This window comes from Tripterygium wilfordii, chromosome 8 (genome assembly GCF_013401445.1).
Source record: "Tripterygium wilfordii isolate XIE 37 chromosome 8, ASM1340144v1, whole genome shotgun sequence".
Classification (NCBI taxonomy): Eukaryota; Viridiplantae; Streptophyta; class Magnoliopsida; order Celastrales; family Celastraceae; genus Tripterygium; species Tripterygium wilfordii.
In genome coordinates, this window is record NC_052239.1 from 10,803,693 (window position 1) to 10,824,583 (window position 20,891).

The window sequence follows — 20,891 nt, forward strand, 5'->3', positions numbered from 1 at the left end:
ATTTATCCTATTGTCAGAGAAATTCTTGTAATTTTTATACGTTCAAACTTAATAGATTGTTCGAATTTGAGATCTCAATCGGATATTAAAAAATACACACTTATATGGCATCATTCAAAAAAAAAAAAAACCTCTACACCTGCGAGGGCCCAAGTTTAGGCCCGGAGTTTAATTCTAGATGTATGGTTAAAATGGAAATAAGAAATTAACAACCGACCATTTTTATTTAGTTTGGTTTGTTAGATGACAAGCTATTTATTGTAATCACGATCTACCCGAGTAAAGATGACGGATCCGGAGAGGATCAGCAGTGGAGTGGCGTTGAGTTTCCCGGCGAACGACGGAGGAACGAGTTCTCCGCCGTGTTCTACGAAGGTTCTACCTCGTCGATTGAGACAGCGTCTTCTTCTCGAGGCTAAAAGCCCGCCCTCAGCTGAAGAGATCGATGCCAAGCTCAAGGAGGCCAATCTCCGTCGACAAGTCTCTCTCTCTCTTTTGCCTTTCTCTTGTACTTTAATTTGGATTCAAGCCAGGAAATCTTGCTTTTATGTGGAGATGTGATTGAGTGGTCAAGTAATCTTGAGTTTCTATAGTCGTCTTTTATGTACGTGTGTACTGCGCAATTGAGACAATTGTTGTCTGTTCGCGGTGCAGCAATTCTATGAGTTGGTATCAAGCAGAGCGCGATCATCGAGACCTTCACAAGAGGAAGTTCTTGGTCAGCAACTAGAAGCCAAGCTCAACACCGCTGAACAGAAAAGGTTAGTTTCTATCTCTATTTCTATATAGAGACATTATATTCAATAGGAGGAAACTGTTTTATGATTAAAGGACAATAGATGGAGGTTTGCATTTTCAGCATTGTGTGTAACAGAAAAATAAATTATCTTTTGTTTACGTACCTTTTGATCTGTTCATGGACGTGCATTTTTCACCTGACACAATGCCCGCTATTGGATTCTTCAATTAACCAAACCGTCAAATGGTTCAGAAAGAAGACTTGTCTTGCTACTGAACTTTTGTAGAAAAATAATGTATCAGAAATGAACTATACTGCTTAGCTCATGTACAATTAACAGTTATTTATAGATCTTTTCTTTTCTTTTCTTTATGTTCCCAGATAATGGTTATCTTACTATTATCAGTCCTTATATTGACTGCAAACATGACAAGAAAGTCATAATGCAACAATCATTGCATTTCTGTCGAACTGTTTCAGTGATTTTAACCCGTGGTGACGTGTTCAATGTATCATCAGGAAGAATGAAGACTGTTGGCAAACATGCTTTCTTTGTAAAATGGATATTGCTGGTATGAGATTGTGGGGTAAGCTAGAAGGAAGATTTAATTCAATTTTCTGGTCCAAAAGAATAGAAAGGTTTATCATTGCCCATTTAAAAATAAAGTGACGACCAATTGGATTGGTAAAGGTGTCTCCAAATGCTAAGTTATAGAGCTGGACTTCATCCCATAGAGATTCGCTATTGGCTAGACAAGGCTCACTTACATATTTGGTTCACAAATCTACCTGTGTAGTTTACATGCTATACCGGGAACCTAGTATTTAATAACCTTTGATGCAATTTTACCTTAGTATTTAAGCTTTTCATGCACCTTTTGCCTTTCCCTTTAGCCGCATAGTCTTTCTCTTGTGTTCACAGTCTAATTACAATGTATTATCATATTCTTAGGTGCTGGAGGCAATTTGTGAAGTTGAGAAATAAGACTTTTGCACTGGCAGAAGCTTTTGTCGCCTTAGAAATCAATGAAGAATCTGTTAAGTCAATGCCATTTGAACTACTTGCTCTCAAGATTGAGTCCGCTGCGAGTATTCAAATTGTGAAAGCTCTAGCTGACTGTTTAGAGAGTCACTTCAGAATCTCAAGGGCAATACCAGTGGTCCTTCTAGTCTGGATAACATTGAACATCTTCTTAGGCACGTTGCTTCCCCTTCTCGAAGGCATGCCAACAATCCTCTCAGGGGAGGGGTGAAAGCTATTGGGTCTAGTAAAAAGGCACGTCAAAATCCAGTAAAGTTGTCAAGGTATCCTGCAAGGGTTGTGCTTTGTGCCTACATGATAATTGGACAACCAAATGCAGTTTTTAGCGGGAAGGGTGAGCTTGAGATTGCTCTTTATGAGTCTGCAGCTTACTTCAATCAACAGTTTGAGGAGTTGATCAACATCATCATTGATGGTTACACTCAAGCTGCTCAAGGGAAAATAGCCTCTGCGACTCCAAGTAGCGAGACCTTTAGATCCCAACTGGAAACTTTCGATAAAGCATGGTGCTCTTACCTGTTTTGCTTTGTATCATGGAAGGTTAAGGATGCTAAGTTGTTAGAGAAGGATTTGATGGGAGCTGCTCGACTGATGGAGCTCTATGTGATGCAGACTCACAAACCAAATTCAAAAGGAAATGATGGTGCTCTTACTCATTATTTGAAGGATATCAAAAAGCAGGTATGTTACGATGCTAAGCTTACCCACAAAATTCATCCTCCTGATCAACTTTTACTTTGCTTGTGTTGTCAATTGCCATGAAGTAATCTAGCTATGCTGGGTTGTTAAACATCGTGAACTTCTGCAGGCTATTTTGCACAATCCCAGTGGTAAAGCTGGGCTTGAATGTATGCAGCTTCTCATTCCTGATGCACACACTGGAGACCTTGTGGCCCAGAAGTCTGGTAGTTCATTGCCATATGGGAATACCTCATCTTCAGGTCCACCTGCTTCACCAGATGATACTTCTGGCACTGTCTCTGGTGAAATAAGTGGTATTGTCGAAGAATGCGAAAGGTCTATACCTGAAATTCAATCATCACTGGAGAAAGAAGTTTTTTCACCAAGAGTAGAAAGTGGTTCTCAATCTTTGAGGACTACAACTGATTTGAGCTCCAGTGCAACATTATTTAGTGAGAATGAAATGCTTGTAAATGAAATTATTCATGAGCACCATGATATTGCTGATAGTTTAGCTATTGGCGACAAAGATCAGAATAGTCTAAAGGTTGGTGCATCAAATCGAATCATGATTTATTTATTTTATTTTATTTTTTTGAGGGGGGAGGGAAGCTTTATTGGTCTATGATTTGGCTAGTGTTCATTTATGGGTTTGATTTTTAGAAATATTGCTGAACTGCATTATGTACAGGCAAAAGTGAGGGAGGCGATGGAAAAGGCTTTCTGGGATGCGGTAATGGAATCAATGAAGCAGGATGAGCCTGACCTCAGTTGGATCCTTAAGCTCATGAAGGAAGTTAGAGATGAACTGTGTGAGATGTCCCCTCAGAGTTTGAGACAGGAGATTGTCGAGACTATTGATATTGATGTTGTGTCACAGGTAGCTTAGTTAACTGCTGATATCAATCTGCATAACATACCAGCAATTACTTTGCTAACATGTCAGTTTCAGCAGCAATAACTTTTTCTGGGGCTCCTTCAGGTGCTGACATCAGGAATTTCAGATATGGATTTCCTTGGAAAGATCCTAGAATTCTCATTGGTCACTTTGCAAAAACTGTCTGCTCCAGCAGATGATGATGAGATAAAGGTCACTCACCTTAAATTATATAAAGAATTAGCAGAGACATCTCAAGCCGGGAATAAATCAGAAGCTTCATTTGCCATCTTAATGGTTAAAGGTCTGCACTTTGTGCTACAGCAGATTCAGGTGTATATCCTTTCTCCTCTCTTCTATTTTTGGTTATTTGTTTCCTCAGCTGTTACTTGTTAGAGGTTTCTGAAACTTTTCTGTGGTTCTTTCTGGTAACCCAATTTTTTATGACTATTTCATTATCTCATCATGGTAAATAGTCTAGCCTTCAGATGCCTGCCTTTGGTAAAGAATATAAGGCTATGTTCCAGGCCTAGACTGTGAGACAGCATAACAAATCATTGATGGACATTCATTCCATGTGGGCATCGTAAGCATGGATCTAGGCATTGTACATGCATTCGTGTGTTATGATCACTGTAGCATGTTATGATGTGAACTTAAATGCCGCAGCAATGCTAGTGCGAAAGCTATGAGCTTATTTGGATTTCATATAGCTTTTTTTTTCCCGTATTTTTCCTTTATTAATTACTGTCATTTTTACTGGCAGAATCTCAAGAAAGAGATCAGCAAGGCACGTCTCAGAATGGTGGAACCAGTCATTAAGGGACCTGCTGGTTTGGAATATCTTAAAGATAGTTTCACCCGTCGATATAGATCTCCAGTTGATGCCCCTATTTCTCTACCACTAACAAAACAGTGGCTTTCATCTATACAAATAGATGTAGGACGGGAGTGGGATGAACATATCGATTCTCTATCTGCCTTGACAACAAGCAATGCAGGGTTTTCCCAAGTGGTACCCTCAACCACTCTTCGAACTGGAGGCATGACTCTTATGGCATCCAGACTTGACTCTGTAACTTCTTCTGCTACAGGTTTGGATGGCACATTCAACGGCAAAAATTTTCTGTTTCTTAGAATTGCAAAAAAAAAAAAGAAAAAGAAAAAAGAAAAAAGAAGAAGAGGTTTTTGAACTTTGACTGGAAGCAAATTTCTTATGCTCAGGTAATGAGCAACCGGAATGCAAGGGAGAAAGGATTGACATGTTGGTTAGGCTTGGTCTGCTGAAGCTTGTGAGTGAGGTAGGCGGGCTGGCACTGGAAACTGTACCTGAAACTCTTAAGCTCAATTTTTCCAGGCTGAGGTCCATACAATCACAACTTCAGAAAATAATTGTAGTCTCCATCAGGTATGTGAATATGTGTATTAGTAGTCTCTTTCCCCCACCCTTTGTTTCCCTCCTGTCCTTGTTCTAACATTAAAGCAAGTAAGCTGCCTAGGAAACCTATTTTCATAAGAAGGAAAAGAAGAGAGTCAAAGATTAGATGATAAATGCTTCATCAGGTGTGTCTTTCATTCTTTTCTGACTAAGAAAGGAGATAGAGATCATAGCACTTGATGGCCACTATTGTGGACCATTATGCATTACAGCGTTGAGATTCCATTAATTAAATCTACATATTGAGTATTTGAGTTTACTCCGCTCTAGTTTTATTCCCGCCCTTTTAGCTTTAATATACTGATGCCGCTCTGATCTATGTTTTATTGTGTCACTCAGTATGTTGGTCCTTCGGCAAGCCCTCCTGAGTGAGACCTTAGTGGCCAGTTCTGTGGACATGGAAGACATTATATCTAGATGTTCCAAAAAATTGTTCAGCCTACTGGACAATGTTGAAGATGCCGGTATCGTGGAGATAATTGATGCAATCTGTGCAGTTTCAGAAAGTTACAACCATCTTTTGGATGCTGAAAAGCTTCAATCAAGGAAGCAAGTTATGGCTAACATGTTAGTCAAGAGCATGCAAGCTGGAGATGCAATATTCACCTGTGTGTCTCAAACCGTTTATCTTGCTGCACGGGGAGCTGCTTTTGGAGGAAGTGGTGTCAATGGAAGGAAATTGGTTGAGGCAGCTCTCCGCCGTATCGGGGCATCTCATCTTGCCGATAAGGTGATGAAGGTTGCAAAGGTCCTTATTGTGGTTGCAGTCATTTCATGCGGAGTTCATGGAGACTGGTACCAAGAATTGCTCAAACCCGGCCCGCTCATCGATGAAATGCACTAATCATTAGTACTACCTCTGTGGTGTTCAATTTATGTAACATGCAGCCAAGATGACTAGCATGTACGAGGCAGTCATTATGTAACTGAAATGCTATTGAGAATGCCAGGTTGCTCCTACCACAGATGCGATTGAGCTACATAGTAGGAGAAGGAAATGAACTTTAATTTCTTGTAATATAACTATTAAGAGTAGTATCATTGATGATTTATTTCTTGATAATATATGCATATTTGACTGTAAATACTTTAATTTTTTTCCCATATGATTGCAAAAGGAAAAGCATTCAATTCAATACTGGCTCCTTAGCAAGCTCAATCTTTCAAAAATTGTTCTAAACGGCACGTCCAGGTATGAACTGAGAGCACAATACCAATACCAGAACAATCAAAAAAATACAATCCAAGAAGTGAGGTCCACGATGAGGACTTGAAAATTAGGGCTATGGAGAATTCCTAATGCAATAGAAATATTCCTCCCGCTCCTGGTGATAAAGCTCAAGTTGCAGGCCTTTGCACAACATTTCTTTAGTTCAAACTTGGACCATGAACGCGAGCAAAAAACAAGAATGGTCAGAAAGAAAATTCAACACTTGCATTATATGCAATTATTTCCTCCAATTTTTCCCGGCTTAATTTCACTCTAGGGTTGAAGTCAATTGTGTAGATTCTCAGTCCTGCTTATCCTGGAAATGATAACAAGCAATCCATACTCATAATCCTGAAACACAAACGATAAACGAAATAACAAGTGCCACACAAAGAGAGAAGTGCCCGGACAACAGTCCAGCAACCTGTATATGTGATTGTGCAATTCGTGTACATGCTACATATGGACACCACTGTCATTTGTTTAAAAGAAAATACACGATACTAAATAGAGTCTAAAACTTACGAAGACGAAATACTGAATAATACGGAAATACAATATACATTCATGAAGAAAGAGCAATACTGTTGGAATAGATTCACCAACATTATTCATAAGTAATTGCAGTAACACCAAATATGTGAGAAGAAAGTGAGATCAAGACACTACTCTCATGCATATATTAGATAACACATACTAAAGGAAGTGATAAAAGACAGAAAAAGGCTAAGTAAGAGCCAATGAACCACTTAAGGGTATTTATTAGGCAGCAAAAATGTAAAACCAAACCATGATAGCAGTAGAAATTTAATGAACACGAAGCCCCGATGCGATCATTTGTTGTTTAGAATGCCTAAATGAGTTTCAAGTGGCCATAAGCAGTTAAGCTATAATCAGTGTTCGCTAGTAGGACTAATTATCCATTTAGGTAGACATTTAATGAGGTAAAAAACACAAGAAGAAAGTAAGACCTCCCCTCATGGTGCAATATTGAATGCTGTCTATCACGCAAGGAAGTGATTTTACAAATCTCACATGTTATCTTTACACAAACTTATGTTCAAAGCCCATCTCAACAATTTTGCCTCATTTTATGTATCAAAATTAGCCCCCAAATTTATTTTTTTTTTAAAAAGCAATAACAGTTAAGAGTTAAAAAAAAAGATAATCAAGAAAGGCGGGCCACTTTTCAGCCGGGGCAAGGCGAGGCAAAGGTGCACAACTAGCCTCATAATACCCTAAGTTGGTTAAAAACTTAAATACAAACTATGCATTTTCTATATATCCTCATCAACATAAGGTACTTCTATGCAAATTTCTACACAGTAAATGCATCATCAAATTTCCTATCGATCTCTTAGTTTCCTTTTTGATTATTTTGTTTGTCACAATTTTTGCTAAAGGAAATAATATGAATAATATAAAATATCAGCAGCGGCCGAGAAACTGTAGTGGGAATAAATGGAGAAGGAGAATTCATATGACGAATATTCACCAAATTCTCAAATGGATTCGCGTAAGAACTCCAACACTGTTTCAGATAAAGGATTTGATGATGTTATCAGATGACATGAATGAAAATGTGTCAACACAACCTGGATACAGAAACCTTCTATACAGAATAAAGATTAAGAAAGCTGGACTTACAGTCACATAAATGACAAGTCTACCTGAGGAGCTGGAGAATCTACAATCTCAGGAGATGCCAACTTCGCAGGAGAATCTTCCATCTTAGGAGGTGCCAATTTTGCAGGAGATCCATCAAAAATACGAGAACACTCTGTATATGCAGATCCTAGGCCAACTCCAGCACCAAAAGCTACAGATGCCCAGCGAGTCACCGGACTCCCTGCCCATAATAATCATAGTACGTTGATCAAGTGAAAATAATTCACTGGGACTGGGTACAATCAACACAAAAATTCATACCATCTCTCAGAGAAACCAAGCTCGTTAGCGAGAAAGAATGTCTCCACTCGATCACAATACTATTTGAAATAATGCCAGATTAGATTCACAGGTACCATTGCATACTCACTCAGTTCCTAATTCAGCGTCAAATCAACTAAAGTGAAATATTGAATTCAATGGAGAAAGATTCTGTAAACTAAATTGTGTTTGGAGGTGAACTAACATAATCCATTATGTGTCAGATGCTAACAGCAACCTCATACATCTTCCATATAAGTATTATTAAACAACATTATAGATGTTTGTAAGCAAATTACAAAGTAGAATAAAAGGAGACTTCTCTAACGAAAAAGTCTGGGAATTCCTCAAAGTAAATGACCAAATGCAATGCAAAAGAAAAACATTGCAATACACAAAGTAACTGCATCTTCTCAGTTAAGCGTTCAGATTAAATCATCAGAGTTCTTTTTACGGTTACTGTCATGCTTCTTTGATTGTCACACACAAAAGAGGAATTTCTAATTGTATCTGGAACACTCTAACTCGCAAGAACCAGTATCACAATCAGATCCTTCAATCATATAATCCCCGATAAACAATGTGGAGAACGAAACATAGAATACGAGGCTTTCTAGACAGAAAAGCCTGGAAAATAAAAGAATATCGCAGTATATAGAGAGAGAGGACTGACTGAATAAAAGGAGACCACCAAAAGTCCCAGCCACGGAAGAGTAAACGAATCGGCGAACCGTCAGATCGAGACATGCGTCCCATTTGGCGTTAACGTTGCACTTGGGCTGCACAACTTGCTTGTTTTCTGCCATTCTTTCTTCTTCTCGTTTACGTTTTCTTCTGCTACGTTTTTTCTCCTCTTCTCCTCCTCTCTTCTGGTATTCTCTTTATGCTTTGCTTGACCTTGGTAGTAAGGAATCTCCCTTTCCTGTATTATATTCGGTGACGACGACGATGACGCGAATCGCTCCTCCGGATGATCTCTGAGAGAAAATTGAAGCAGGAGTTACAGGACTGCAGTCTAGGGCTGCGAGGCTTATTGGGCTGGACTCGCTTAGGGTTGCTTTATAGGACTGGCCCAATTCTAGATTTGGGCTTAAGGGGCCAAGTTCTTTTGGCCCATCACAAGCAAAGGCGCCAGAGGCCCATAACATAATGTCTAATACTCTTCTCTTGTCGTCTCTGCTCCACTTTACTCTCACTCTCTCTCTGGAACAAAATGGCCGATGAAACTCCTACGTCAGTACCACTACCAGCAGCCTCGCAACCGACACCAAGGGAGGACGAGAAACCAGACTTCCAGCCGCCACCAACATCATCTGTAACTGAATCTGATTCGCTGTCAATTACGCAGAAGGATGAGCCACCAGCACCAGATACATCAGAAGTTGTGGACTCTGATTCTAAAGTGACCGAAGAGCCGCCTCCTGCACCAGTGGCTATGGAGGAGTCTAGATCACTTGCGTCTGTGATGCAGAGAGATGGGTCTGCATCGCCGCCGGTGACCACGACAGAAGCGGAGAAGTCTGAGGTGACGGGGAAGTCTTTTGCTGGCAAGGAAGATGTTGTTGTGGCGGAGGTTGTGAAGGATAAAGATGAAGAGACGCAGATTCAGGAAAAAAAGGTTCCTCAGACTCTGATTTCGTTCAAGGAGGAGAGCAACAAAGTGTCCGATCTCTTGGATGTCGAGAGGAAGGCGTTGCTTGAGCTGAAGCAGCTCGTACAAGAAACTCTCAACACTCACCAATTCACCTCACCACCTCCTAAACAAGAAGAGAAACAAGAAGTCCAAACACTCCAAGAACCCCCAAAAGTTGAAGCAGAATCTGATGTCAGCACAGAATTGACTCCACCGGCACCCAAAGAAGAAGAATCAAAAGCACAGGAACAAGAAATTCCAAAAAAGGAAACCCAAGAAGAAGCACCAAAAGAGGAGCAAAAAGACAAAATTCCTGCTGACGAGGTGTCAATTTGGGGAGTTCCTCTCCTCAAGGATGATAGGAGTGATGTGATTCTGTTGAAATTCCTGAGGGCTAGGGATTTCAAAGTGAGGGATGCGTTTGTGATGCTCAAGAACACAGTCAAATGGAGGAAGGAGTTTAATATTGACGCCCTTGTGGATGAAGATCTGGGTGATGATTTGGAGAAAGTTGTGTTCATGCATGAGCATGACAGGGAGGGGCATCCTGTGTGTTACAATGTGTATGGGGAGTTCCAAAACAAGGACTTGTATCTGAAAACGTTTTCAGATGAGATCAAACGAAACAATTTTCTACGGTGGCGAATTCAGTTCTTGGAGAGGAGTATAAGGAAGCTTGATTTTAATCCTGGTGGAATCAATACCATTTTTCAGGTTAATGATCTCAAGAATTCTCCTGGGCCAGGTAAGCGTGAGCTGCGAACTGCTACCAAGCAGGCTCTCCAGTTACTCCAAGACAATTACCCTGAATTTGTTGTCAAACAGGTATATATAATCATTATATATTATGTTTGATTGATTTGCAAATCTTGATTCAGTTAATGTGTGAAGGACTTGGATTGATTTTTCTTTTGTTTGATTACTATTTAGGTGTTTGTTAACGCTCCTTGGTGGCATATTGCTTTCTATACAATGATAAGCCCATTCATGACCCAAAGGACCAAAAGCAAGTTTGTTTTCGCAGGACCTGCAAAATCAGCTGTGACCCTTTTCAAGTTAGTAGTTAATAATCTGCTTCAATCACATTTTGGTTAGTAACTCAGACTCTAATGAAACATTACCTGGTGAAACAGATACATATCACCAGAGCAAGTGCCAATTCAATATGGTGGCCTCAGTGTGGATTATTGTGATTGCAACCCAGAATTCACCATTGCCGATGCTGCAACCGAAATTACTTTAAAACCAGCAACCAAGCAGACTGTAGAGATCATAATTTATGAGGTAATAGCTGTTTCCTTCGTGTCCCACCCACAAGGTATATACTGATGCATCCTGTTGTGCATACTTAGTGTTATTTAGGATGCTTATCTATCAATGATTTCCTATATCAATGCACTTGTATCATAAAATGAGCTTCATGTTCTGCCATTGACAGCTCCAAATCAATGTGCATTGCAGAAATGTATCATTGTTTGGGAGCTTCGCGTTATTGGGTGGGAGGTGAGCTATGGAGCTGAATTTGCCCCTGACGCTAAAGATCAGTATACAGTAATCATTCAGAAACCTACAAAAATGGCCCCAACAGATGAACCAGTAGTGAGTAGCAGCTTCAAAGTTGGAGAACTTGGTAAACTACTCCTCACAATTGACAACCCTACCTCCAAAAAGAAGCAGTTTCTTTACAGGTTCAATGTCAAACCCTATTTTGAATGAGTATCACCATCAAAGTAAGGGCTTAAGTTTCCAACGATTAAATATGGAAGTTAATTAAATTATTTGTTACTTTTTTTGGTGTGTCATTTTGGATTTGGTTTTTTTTTTCTTTGCATATGAGGCATGGCTTGTGGAGAGTGGCACATGGGTTTCAATGATTTGGGAACAAACAGATATGACTTTTGACAGATGGTGAAGAGAAAATTTGGTAGTAGGAGTTAATGATCCATTGCTGATTGTAGTGAGTGTGTTTTGCTGTGTCTCTGTATATTGTATACTGTCCTTTGTATGGATGTGTATAATGCTATTAGCAAGTTTTCTGCCTCTGTAAATTCATAAATCATGTGCGCTGTGTTTGCTATTCTTCTGATTATCCCCTTATAAGCAGGTGTCTTGACACCAAATAGTCAAACCTAATAAACTTTGAAAAGATTGAAAGAAAAGAAAAACAAGAGAATATTGAAACTCTGATCCAAACTTTGGCTGATTGTTTGAACTAGGAAGACAGGTCTGTTTTACCATTCAGATCCAAATCTTCTAGTTTCAACTGTCAAGTGCTACTCAAATCAATACCTTGGACCAAAAGACATATAAGGTAAACCCTCTCTCTTTGTCCTTTTGTTACATTTAGTATCTCTTTGATCTATAATTACATGGCTGACATAAATTTAGGGAGCTTAATATATCTTAGAAATAAATTTGAACTGATGATTCTCTTGAACACTGATTAAGAATGAACATCTAAAGTGTATTTCTTATAATTATTGATAATAAGCATGCTTTGGAGGTCTTAATGACAATTGTGCACGAAAGTAACTTGTCAAACTTCAGATTTACTACTAAACTAATTGATTGATTTTGTTATCATATGCATTGCTTGTTGACCATCCATCCTGTAGAATAATACCATCTGTGAAATTGCAAGTTTTTTGTATGAATTAGCCAGTAGAAAGTTCTTGAACAAAGCCTAATCTTTCTAGTCGTTACTAACTCTCTCATAATTCATTTTAAGTTGATTCAACCAATAAGGTCAAAGGGTAATTTAAACTGCCGCAGTCTTATGAATCCTAGTATTTTTTTTTTGTCTCAACTATCCCAAATGCTAAGATCGACACACATATTTCATATGGATCATGTGGAACTCGTGATTTCACATCTGTGTCCATCTCAACATTGGGATAATTGGGACAAAAACACCGGGATTCTTAGGATTTTCATTGAAACTAACACAAGTTAGCAAGAAAAAAAATTTGTCTTAATTACACATTTGTCACTTAAGGAATGAATGCTAAACCCATTTGAAACTCTTATTCTAATGTTGACTACTAATAATGGTTAAGGCCTTTCAGCATTCTTAGAATGCAATTTTATGTGTTTGTTGAGATTTCAATTGTTGGGTGGATTATGGTAGGTGAATTTCAAGTTTCAACTTTTTCTTTGTCATGAATAGCACTTTTGAACAGGCATGACAATTTGGGACCTGTTTGCTTTACAAATCATCGTTACCTTCTTCATCCTTGCATGCTCTTCTTTTGTCTACTATATCATAACAGCTTTATAATATTTAATGCACCAAAAGAAGAATCAAATTGACAAATTATGCATACAATAAAGAGCTACTGCAAGGCCAGATTGCCCTTAAACCTAAAATTGATTCATTCCATATAGATTTAAAGTTCTAAAATCATAATTCCTAAGCCCATTCCATATACATATTTACTTATTCTAAGTCATTTTTCAGTAAAAACTCAAAAAAATTCTTTTTGAGACACTACCTCTGAACTCGCGTCAATCATTCGCCCCTTCTTACTTCGCTCCACCATTAACCAAGTCTCCTCAATCAATTTTCTAGATCCGCCGCTACCCCTAACCCATGCGATCTGTCTTAAGATCACAACTGCTTCATAGATATCGATGAATCTGTGTATGCATATCGAGGCAAGAATAGACGTAGACAAAAAAATGAAGCTGGAGACAAACCAAAAAAAAAAAAAAAAGAAGCCTATGCACATGCCTCTCTGTCCCCACTTGGCCCTTGCACTACTCATATTTGCTTTTGGTTTGTAATTTCCTTTTCACCACCTCTATACAATACATTCTCTATACAAATACATTCTGATTTTAGAACTTACAATGCAATTCAATATTATAAAACTCCTTTTTAATGTGTGAATTCATGACTCTGGAGATAATTGAATTCTGGTGGGAGAACATTGTTACTTGTCTAAGAGTTTAGTCGGAATAAAATCTCAAATATTCTTGTTAAAAAGTAATAAATTCAATTGATATCATAATATAAAAACTAATAATTTCAACATATTTTATTGTTTTTGAAGCAAATGAGGCCTAACTTCAGCAAGGTTTTGAAAACCGGACCGGAGCGGCCGGTCGGACCGGTCCAACCGGTGACCGGCCACTTGTCCGGTCCGGTTGAGGTGCCAGAACCGGTCATTGATGAACCGGGATATTTCCGGTTGAACCGGCCGGTTCTTCGGTTGAACCGGTCAGAACCGGGCCGGTTTTGACCGGTTCGGTCATTTATTAAAGTTAATAAAATATTTTTGAATTTTTGTTATTTGTAGGGTTTGAACTCATGACCTTTTATTCATTAAAAAAGGCTTTAACCACTATGCTATGAGATTTTCTTTGTTTAAATTGGTACTTTATTTGAATATATTGTATTTTTATGAAGTTTTCTTACATATTATATGCATATAATATAAATATATATATAAATAATTCATTACATTAAAACCGGTTCGAACCCGGTTTGAACCCCGGTTGAACCTTTAAACCGTGAACCGAAGACTTTTCCGGTTTGATGACCGGTCCGGTTTTAAGAACCTTGAACTTCAGCATGATTTTAGTAAAAAAGGGGGAAAAATCAGCCTAATTGCAAGGTTCTTAAAACCGGACCGGTCATCAAACCGGAAAAGTCTTCGGTTCACGGTTTAAAGGTTCAACCGGGGTTCAAACCGGGTTCGAACCGGTTTTAATGTAATGAATTATTTATATATATATTTATATTATATGCATATAATATGTAAGAAAACTTCATAAAAATACAATATATTCAAATAAAGTACCAATTTAAACAAAGAAAATCTCATAGCATAGTGGTTAAAGCCTTTTTTAATGAATAAAAAGTCATGAGTTCAAACCCTACAAATAACAAAAATTCAAAAATATTTTATTAACTTTAATAAATGACCGAACCGGTCAAAACCGGCCCGGTTCTGACCGGTTCAACCGAAGAACCGGCCGGTTCAACCGGAAATATCCCGGTTCATCAATGACCGGTTCTGGCACCTCAACCGGACCGGACAAGTGGCCGGTCACCGGTTGGACCGGTCCGACCGGCCGGTCCGGTCCGGTTTTCAAAACCTTGCCTAATTGTCCAATTGACATCCAAAGAAAATCCAAAAATTCATGATGTGAAGGGGTAAAGCAGGAAAAAGAATCTAGGGATTTGAGTTTGGCCAAATCAATAGAAAACGAATAGTCATTGACTTTAAAGTTTTATAGTCTATACACACAAGGGGATTCCTTGAGTAAATAAATGGCAAATAGTTTAGGTGAGTTGGATTTGTCCATCACTAACAGATAAACTATGGAACATTTGATCTCCAACCTTTGATAAAGATTGAAGATAGGGACATAGACTATGAGTTGACACACAAAAAAAAAAATTAGGACATTTTGTTCAAGATATAACATGAAATCAGAGTTCAGATCCTAAAAAAGCAAAAAAGACATCCACCTATTTGGATCATTTGTTGTTGAATCTCTTGGATGTCTGTATAGATAAACCACCTACAAAATTGAGGGGTGCCACAAGAACCCTAACTCGTGACATGGACTATGAGTTACCACAGAAGAAAAAATCATTTTAAGACATTTTGCTTAAGAAATATATCCTACACTGTTCACTGATGATGATAACACATCCATAATCAGAATCGCACCTTTAATTAAGGTGGGTGGAGTACATAATTAGGAAACCAAAACGAAACAGGGATTTGGGGAGGAGGTAGGATTCAAACCCACGACATAATGGGTGGATGATCTCTTACATGCAATATGATTATCGTTCAACCAACTGTTCACTTACAAAACTTGGATTCTTTAAGAGGGAATCAACATAAACAAAAAAAAACACACTTTTGTTTTGTCCATATGCCCTACAAAGGCCAAAAAAGAACAACCCCAAAAACAATAATGTGAAGTGAACGTTACTGATAAAAAGTTAATGCACATAATCTTTGTTTTTCAAGGTAAAGCAAGATTTTTGAATAAAGGTTTTTCATTGCTAATGCATGTCTCTACTCAGACAGCCTGGTGGATGGCCATTTCATAGTCATTTTTGAATTTACACTCATGTTCAAGGTTAAAGGATAATGGGTTCGTTTGATGGACAATTTTGACAGTAACATTAATTTTGGTAACCTAAATGTTGATAAAAGATGGTTGTAGATATATTGCTTGAAATACTAGTAGTATTTGACTATACTTTTCTTGGTAGTATTTATGCTGTTGAAATTATTGTGACAAATTACAATGCATTGATATTATGAAGGAAATTTCACATTTAAAGAAAGGTTAAAAATAAAAATTCAATATAATTTTCCATAAAATTGTTGAATCTTGAACGACTGCAAAACAATCATTTTGGGGTATTAAAATTGTATGGAAGTTAGGGTCATCAAATTGCTATTTGATGCACCAATTGGTGTAAAATTATGCGTCAAACGGATACAATATGAACGGAATTCTCCTATGCATATTTAAAATGCGCATATGTTTTAACCATTGATTTAGAACATGTGGAATCAAAACAGTTGATTTCATTTATCATTTCACTCGTCCACATCTTTAAAAAGTGATGCGCATTGGAGAATTTGTGGGTATATATATATATATCTCGATGATCAAGAGAAAGAAACGCCAACTTTACACTTGGATCAAAAAAACACACACCAACTTTACACAGTTTTACAGGCCAGAGAAACAAGGTTTAATGTCAATATTTCCATCCATGCTTCTTCCCACAACGCTATTTTACCAATAACATTTGTGTTCATCGCAAAAGCAAACAAAAGTAAACCCCCAAATCTAATAAGCAAAATCGCCCAAACTGTGAAATCAAAAAATAAATTTGAGCAAAATAATGGGTAAAGAAGGAAACCCTGTTTTCAGAATCAAAAGAATTCCCCCCCACCCCCTCTTTATTTTGCACTTCAATGGTGATTGGCAAGTAAGAACCCAGAACTAGGAGTGCATTGATTATTGAAGCTCTTAGTCGGATGGAGTTTTGGTCTTGGACCTGTAAAGGAGCTTCTTCTTCTTGGAGGTTTGGTTATCAATGGTGGATCACAACCTTGCCAGGATCACCAGTCTTGAAGCTGTCAGGGATGACCGGTTCATCGCTAGGGGTGACCTTCCCTTAAGTCATTGATGGACAAAGGAACCGCGTAATCTGGGTCTGGGTAAATTAGTATTAAACCTTACACCTAAGTCAGTGGAGCTTAGGAGGTTTGGCGAGGAAAAGATCACATTTTGAGAATAGTTATGTTGCCTAACGCGGCTTGATCTTAATGATTGGCTTTGAACGAAAAGAGAGTTTATGATTAGTCATTGAATAGCAATTCATCCACTGAATTATATCAAATCCGACTCTGGTGAAAAAAATAGAAAGGCCGCCATTATTGAACGTGGGAAGCATGCAAGAGAACCAGCACTGATATTCTGAAACTCAGCAAACAAAAATAAATAAAAACCGTGGATTGAAGATGACAATTATTTTCAATATAAATTAAAGAAGTAAACTCATATTTTACAAATGCTGAATCAATCAATCAGGTGTAGGGTTGATTGAAAGGAGATTCTCCACATAACTAACAACAACTTGCGAAGTTTCATCAGCCTCATCAAGATGCAAAATCTTCTCCATTTGTTGGCTTCTAGTGTCATAGAAGAATACATGCCCTTCCGAATTTCTAAAAAATAACCGACCATCTTTCCCAATACCCAATGACATATAAACTTGACGTTCGTAAAGGGGTCGGACAGATACTTTTCGAAACCAAGAGTACCCCTTTTCTTCAGCTTTACCTTCAGTCCACACCCATACATCAAAGCAGGGAAAAACCCCCCCGGTGTTATAGATAAGGGCAAGACATCCTCTGAAGTTGCAAAGTCCTACACCCTCATCATATGAAGAATCAGAATCTGGAAGCGGCACCTTCTGAAACACTTGATCAGTCATGTCGTAGGACATGATACATTCAACACGATCCTCCTCTTGTCTACCCAACCAATAACAAACACCATTCAAATATGTGCAAAACCGTGGATGATACACGGGAGAAATATTTGGATGGGCGTGGGCCGGGATTTCTTTCCAAGAATCACTCTTGAGAGAATATAAATAAAGTTTACTGGATCCGTCTTGGTAAACTAGCACCTTATAGTCATTATTCGTGCGATCGAAACCAAACGCGACTCCTCCGATTCCTCCGATTCCAACAACGATGATTTTGTCCATGGGCGGTGGAGGGAGTGACTTGAATTCTCTAGTGGCTGGATTCCATAGCGCAATCTCCCATCCGGAATACAGGCAAAATAAACCATCACAGGGACCGACTAGATAAGGGAACCGGAATTGGTTACAGAAGAATGGACAACCCTTGCGGGTGAATGGTATAGAAATTTTTTCCGTCAACGTAAGCGATTTTTCAGAGAACAACGACAAATATCTCACATCATCATAGGAGGAATCATGAGTGATACCGAAACTAGGGTTGGAGTTGCAGCAGGTCAAGAGATGGTGCTTGCCAATAAAATCTGAATTCTTAAAAAGATTAAACCAAGTTTTGCAGACGCACTTGAATCTCATCAATGATTTTACAGGAAGCCTCGCGAGTATCTCAAACAGAATATCCTCCATGACTCACCCTCGTCTCCTCCTAACAATTTCTTTCACAAATAAAATCGAAATTCAGCTACTTCTTCTCGCTCACACAACAATCATCGTTCCAATTTCAATTTATTTATAATAATGCGATACCGAAATATAGAAAGAATAGGAAATACGAATCAAATTACAAAAGCCAATTAACCTTCACCGATTCAAATTAGATCTGCTATGAGAGGGCAGTTGTTGATAGAAGAGGAAAAATGACGTGTAGGAATAAAAAGGGGCAAAAAGGATAGATGACTGAGAGGATATAATTATTATTTTAATGATGAAAGAGAGAGAGAAAAAATATTATTTTAATGATGAAAGAAAGAAAACAAAAATTATTTTAATAAGTTAGAGAATATGATAGGTAATATGAATATATGATGCATTGTTGGTCGTTTATGGAATCTATAAACCAAGTTTTGGTGACCCAAATAGTTCAACTCCAGCTGACGCTTATGTGGCATTGCCATGTCATTTGACAGGGTGGATGTCTTTTAAATTTCAAAATCTCTCCTTTAGAGTTTCTTTTAGGGTTTATTTGTGAGAGTCGCGCATATTGAAAAGAAGAACCTCTGGAAGAGGAAAAAGCTTGTTTTGACGAACGAGATACGTCGGGGTGTTGATTAGCAAGGATTCGGGCACCACATTGAGGTTTTCGAGAAGCAAATTGAAGAAGAAGAACCTCTAGAAGAGGAAGAAGCTCGTTTTGACGAACGAGATACATCGGGGTGTTGATTAGCAGGGATTTGGGCACCGCATTGAGGTTTTTGAACAATGCCTTGAAGAAGAAGAAGCTCGAACAACTTATCGACTCTGATCTTGTGTGATGTCTTGGAATGGGTAAATATTGTTTTGTCGAATTTGTTTGTTTATGTTGTTTATGTGTCTGCATTTTAGTTTGTTGAGTTATTTTCGGTTATGAATGTGTTGAACGGGGTTCTATCATGAGTTCTGACCTGACGAATATGTGTTTGCGAAGATCGTTGTATAAATTCCATTGTTAAAATTCAATGGAATATGTAATTTCATTCATTTTGTTCACTTGTTTGTCTGTAACGAAATGGTTAATAATGAATGGAATCCGTTGGGTGATAGTGAAGTTATTAATGTCAGCTACCAGAGCCCTGAGTTGTTTTTATCAATGGCATAACTATATTCCAAATAATGTATTCCATTAATAAAACACAATGGATTTTGTTATTCCATTGTTTTTATATGGTTTTAATGGTTGAATGTATATAATATTTATATGTTCAATCTCAGGTAAGTTAATTGGCCGTTCAAAGAATGTGATAAGTCATCGTCCGACCCAAAAGAATGGATGCACATCTAGGCTAAGAGCTCGGGTATCATCAGAAAGAAAATGGGAGATCACTTCCTTTGAGGATGAACATAATCATGCATTGAGTCCCAGTAAATCAAGCTTTCTTTCATGCAATAGGAGTATGAATCAACATGTGCAGAGACAAGCCTAACAAGAATCACAACGCACAGGTTATTGTAGCAGAAGGACATGACAATTTACCCTTTTTGATGAGGGATACTTGAAATCTTATTGCGAAAGTGAGGCGTATGCGAATGGACAAAGGTAATGCTAATGCAATCCAGAGTTATTTTGCTAAGATGCAATCTAATAATGATGGTTTTTTTCATTCATTGATTGGGATGAGAAAGGGTTAATAAGTATTTTCTGGGATGAGAAAGCAAGGTTAAAAAGTGTTTAGTCGTGAACTTCAAGCTTTTGACCAATTTACCAATAGTTTTAATATTAGACTTGTATTGCAAGGGTAAATTTTTTTCCTTGGTTGCATGGATATTTCTTCAACATTCTTCAAGATTTTTTCCTTCGGTTTAATGGCTCGTTCTTTTCTTTTCCGACTTCTTGACATTCTCAATATCTTGAGATGGTATCTTGTAAAAAGTTAAATTATAGAAGTTTACAACACTATAACAAAACTGGTCAACAGATGGAATGGAATGTTAAATTCTATTGATATTAAACAATGGAACCTATCAATTCCATTAAAAAATCAATGGTACCTTCAAAATACATTGATAAATTCAATGGAATTGTGAATTCTATTGTTTATAAACAATGGAACCGATTCAACAATTGTAACCTATGAAATCCACTGAACTATTTCAATGGAACATATGGAAATCCATTGAACTAGTAATTACATTTATTATAACCAGTGTACTTACTTAAATCTGAAACCCATTTGATGAAAACCGAATGAAATGTCTGGAAACTGAACAATAATAACATATTGAAAATGGTTTTTTCACTTTGCATGTTCATTGATAAACTGAAATCTACATAGATAATATGAATGTTCATTGGAACAATATGTCTAAAAGGTTTTTGATTGATCAACAGGGGATGGTGGATTTGAACCCCTGCGGCCCTGCCCTTTCGCACATTATATCTTTATAATCACAAATGTGAAGATCACGTGTCAGATAACATTAACCATTATAGATAGTATAATCAATACAGAGCACAACATGAATCATTAGAGCCAAAATCATCAAAGCTTTCATATAATCAATTCCTACATAAGAAGCATTAAACTTTTCATTGTCAAGAATCAATCAATAGTTTACATTTAAAAGGTAGACAACGCCCGTGCATAAGACTCTCACGATGAGCGGGATGAAG

The 20,891-nt window shown here is 37.8% G+C and overlaps 3 protein-coding genes, 1 long non-coding RNA gene and 1 pseudogene across 8 annotated transcripts; 3 read left to right on the forward strand and 2 right to left on the reverse strand.

The window, feature by feature from the left end:
• Positions 1–212: 212 nt before the first annotated feature.
• Positions 213–5,789, forward strand: LOC120004121 (annotated as a pseudogene).
• A 175-nt stretch (positions 5,790–5,964) lies between these two features.
• Positions 5,965–8,952, reverse strand: LOC120004124. Of its 5 annotated transcripts, none has more exons than XM_038853373.1 (4): positions 8,590–8,952; positions 7,917–7,975; positions 7,658–7,836; positions 5,965–6,338 (listed from the first exon to the last, which is right to left on the reverse strand). In XM_038853373.1, exons 1-4 carry the CDS (start codon positions 8,670–8,672, stop codon positions 6,273–6,275), a joined length of 387 nt encoding a protein of 128 aa, XP_038709301.1. In that variant the 5' UTR covers positions 8,673–8,952; the 3' UTR covers positions 5,965–6,272. The 5 variants fall into 5 exon arrangements, with proteins under 5 accessions (XP_038709301.1, XP_038709304.1, XP_038709303.1 ...); XM_038853376.1 differs by having other exon boundaries at positions 7,635–7,836; positions 8,590–8,951; XM_038853375.1 differs by having other exon boundaries at positions 5,965–6,303; positions 7,635–7,836; positions 8,590–8,950.
• Positions 8,953–9,092: 140 nt separating this feature from the next.
• On the forward strand, positions 9,093–11,636 carry LOC120004123 (patellin-3-like). Its single transcript, XM_038853372.1, has 4 exons — positions 9,093–10,374; positions 10,480–10,604; positions 10,683–10,833; positions 11,011–11,636. Exons 1-4 carry the CDS (start codon positions 9,130–9,132, stop codon positions 11,263–11,265), a joined length of 1,776 nt encoding a protein of 591 aa, XP_038709300.1. The 5' UTR covers positions 9,093–9,129; the 3' UTR covers positions 11,266–11,636.
• A 5,480-nt stretch (positions 11,637–17,116) lies between these two features.
• LOC120003640 (putative F-box protein At3g16210) lies at positions 17,117–18,211 on the reverse strand. The gene has a single exon (XM_038852655.1). The coding sequence runs from the start codon at positions 18,209–18,211 to the stop codon at positions 17,117–17,119; it is 1,095 nt and encodes a 364-aa protein (XP_038708583.1).
• A 553-nt stretch (positions 18,212–18,764) lies between these two features.
• On the forward strand, positions 18,765–20,021 carry LOC120004590. The gene is made up of 2 exons (XR_005469560.1): positions 18,765–19,069; positions 19,493–20,021. It is a non-coding gene; the product is annotated as an uncharacterized LOC120004590 (long non-coding RNA).
• Positions 20,022–20,891: the final 870 nt, after the last annotated feature.